This window comes from Montipora foliosa, chromosome 3 (genome assembly GCF_036669935.1).
Source record: "Montipora foliosa isolate CH-2021 chromosome 3, ASM3666993v2, whole genome shotgun sequence".
Classification (NCBI taxonomy): Eukaryota; Metazoa; Cnidaria; class Anthozoa; order Scleractinia; family Acroporidae; genus Montipora; species Montipora foliosa.
The window spans coordinates 47,240,639-47,243,888 of record NC_090871.1 but is presented as its reverse complement, the minus strand read 5'-3'; the positions used below and the strand labels follow the sequence as shown (position 1 = coordinate 47,243,888).

Genomic DNA, 3,250 nt, shown 5'->3' with positions numbered 1-3,250 from the left:
AACGCTCTCGAAATTTCCAAGGGTGCATGCCAGATATGGGCTTGGTTTCGCTAAAATGCCAAGCGTTTTAGTTTAATCACTATTTGCTTTGATTGGCAGCAATCCTTCTTTCGGATTGCCGACAATCCAAATATAAACGTTTTCACGCAAAGAAATCGCTAATATCATTTACACAAGATACTTATCTTCCTTCCTTGGAGCGTTTCAACACATTTAAAGGGATTTCCTTGTCAACAGGAGTATTGACGTGACAAGGTCAAATTTTCGTCACCCTCATTGGCTGTAAGTACCGTTGTGTTTATTGATTCGGCGGCGATGTTCCAGACATAACTCGAGAGAGTTTAGTTTGGTCTGTACTTGAAGCGCAAGTTGTATCATCACCGAGAGTTCGTTGCACAGCGTTGCGATGAAGCAGTACAAGGTTGACTTCAAGGTTCGCAGAAATAGGCTTCTGTTATGGCTGATGGTTTTGTTGACAATCCTCTTACTGGCTTCTATCGGAACGTTTGTTTTCCTTGCACTCAACGCGAGATATCATTTTGCGTGCTTGTTTGAATGCAAACAGCGAGGAAATCCTGTGCCTAGAAAGCAAGGACCGTCGCCCGTCGAGGATGCTGTAACTTTAGATGACAATAATCTTAAGGCAACAACAGCTTCATGGATTCAGAAGGAAGAAGAATCAACTAAAATTGTCGAACTGCGCCTGACGTCGACTCTGGAAACGAAGGTTGCGATTAAAAATCACACTTACGCAATCACAAGCGCCGCAGCGCCACCAACAACAGAAACGGGTCTAACAGACGGAAACAACACGAGCGCGGAAGCTAAAACGTCTTTTAACTTCGGAAAGTCTTCGACATCACTCAGTCCAACTTCTGTGGCTGACCGCACCACAAGAAAACCTGCTGTTAATCGCAAAGAGTACGTCAGTGTTCAAGGAAAAATTTTCCTCAAAGGCAAGATTCCCAAAAAATTTCCCCCAAATTCATGGCTGATAGTGAAGTTTAAGGAAGATCGCTACATGGATGCACCCTCGATCCTTCTCGGAAAAACAGTGCTGGAATTATCGAATCATCCCCGAAGCAAAGTCATCTCTTATACGGTCACTTCTAAGAGATATGAAATGGCACGGAGTAGGTACAGTGTATCGGCTGTATTGAATATGGGATGGAGAAGTAAGGAGAATTGGATAAGAAAAGGGGATTTCTTCAACGACAGATATTTTAACGTAAACGTTAATAAGTTGAAAAAGATTTACGTCAGGAACATGTTCCTTGTCAAGTACTGACAGCTCACCCAAGAGCGATTACAGCAACATGGCACAAATTTCTTCGGAAGATTATCATCAAATTTGCATTTAAGACTAAGTAATAAGTGCATGATTTCAAGTTCTGTATTGTGTATTCAATCGCAAAATGTCGTTTTAAATAAGATGGCGTCGAGTTCCGTACAAATGACCAAACATGCGAGTTTTGTTTTGGTGTTTGAAACTTGGAAACCAGCTCAGTTCAAATGTTGGTATGAATAAGTCTTTTATAAGGTGATGCTCATCATATTTGGTTTATTACCAAGGAATCTTCTATAGTATTTGCTCCTTAGTCTTCATTAACAGTCTTGACGCCAGGTGGGATGATATGGATATTGGCCGTTTTGACGTCTACGTGAAAAAAAGACGCCCAGCGATCGTCTACTTGGGACACCTTGTGTCGAGGTTGGAAATACAATATCTTGCCCCAAAACATTACCACACGGTTTGTTGATGGCTTGGCATCTCACTCTGGTAGATATTTCGCAAAGAAACCGTTTTAAAACACTGTCGCTCATTATCTTTTAATCTGGCTCTTCTCTTCAGGACTACTGTGTACGTTTAGGCGTACAAAAAAGGAAACGCAAATGGCAGGGTGCTTCTTGTTCTAAAACCGTGATGATCCTGTCACGACACCAAACGTCTTTTCTTTTTCAGTAATGATTTGTTCTCTCCCCGCTTCAACATCAATTGCCTTATACCAAGGCTGCTCCTTTTGTAAACGGTCATTCCTCTTCCTGGGCCCTCCGCATTTAATTCTGCGTACAACTATACTTAACAGCGGGGGCAGCTCTAGCGTCAACTATTACTAGTACTAGCTTAATTCTAATCGAAAGCTGTAGCCGACAATCACAAAATCGAATAGTTTTTTATAATGTTTGGGAAAAATATAAATTTTAAGCCGCTCGTTTGCCAATGTTCCATGAACATCGTGGTAACAGAAAATCCACAGCTCATTTTATACCCAGGTATGCCTTGCGGCATCCTCCGACTGACTTTAATACACCGTTGCAATGGCTACCAATAATGAATGATGACACTATCAACAAAATGTACCCCAGCATCAACCTCGTTCCCAGGGCCCTTTCTCTTCCTCCCTCGAGGGAGGAAGAGAGGACCCTGAGAACGAGATTGTCGTAGCATCGCCTTCTGTTTTAAAGACAGGTATACCTTGCGAAAAGTGAAGCAAATTACCATCGCAAATCTTTCAAGGATGGGCTCACTTTGGGTCTAAAGGCGCCCACAAACGAGGAAACAAAGTGGCGGAAGCAATTTTGCGGAAGCAAATGTTTCCCCGTTTGCGGCCTCAGGAGGCATTTGTTGCGGAAGCAAAATTTACTTCCCGGGAAGCAAAAATGTTTCTGAATTTGTTCAGGAACATTTTGCTTCCTCAGCAAATGTTTCCTCGCTTGCGCGCCGAGGAAGCATTTCGGGAAACAATGTTTCCGCAACAATGTATATTCGTTTGCGGGGGCCTTAAGTTTTAATCACATTTGAGACTACTTAATCCTTTGTTGTTGTGATTGCAGCGGAGCGAGCAACGCGGACGACCAGCAAAGTAATCAGAATTCAAAATAAATATAATCATATAAACTCTTGTTCTTGGGCCATCGTAGCTTGATTAAGAAAATAACACAAACAGCGGTGATAAACATTGTATTCCAACGCATTTTTATGCAACTCCTTTGCTGGGTTTTTACCATAATGCGTCGCGACTGCGACCAGAATGCATCACGGCTACGACCAGAATGCAATGCTCTATGGATGAGCCTCGCTTTGAGCAGAGGTCACAAAACATAGTGAAGAACGATTACCGACCTCTTAATCGTTAATATTTTAAACCTCGCGTGTTGTGCTTACGCCTGTGGTCAAATGGCTACGACCGATCGAAAAATAATATAACTTCTTTAAAACCTTTATTGAGCAATTCCACAGTTTTAATCT

At 42.2% G+C, this 3,250-nt stretch overlaps 1 protein-coding gene across 1 annotated transcript; it reads left to right on the top strand.

The window, feature by feature from the left end:
- Window positions 1-206: 206 nt before the first annotated feature.
- Window positions 207-2,904, top strand: LOC137997526 (uncharacterized). The gene has a single exon (XM_068843578.1). The coding sequence runs from the start codon at window positions 407-409 to the stop codon at window positions 1,286-1,288; it is 882 nt and encodes a 293-aa protein (XP_068699679.1). The 5' UTR covers window positions 207-406; the 3' UTR covers window positions 1,289-2,904.
- The last annotated feature ends 346 nt before the right edge of the window (window positions 2,905-3,250 follow it).

Excerpts from the sequence above, each read along its gene's own strand:
- LOC137997526 (XM_068843578.1), top strand. The coding sequence starts at position 407 with ATGAAGCAGTACAAGGTTGACTTCAAGGTTCGCAGAAATAGGCTTCTG.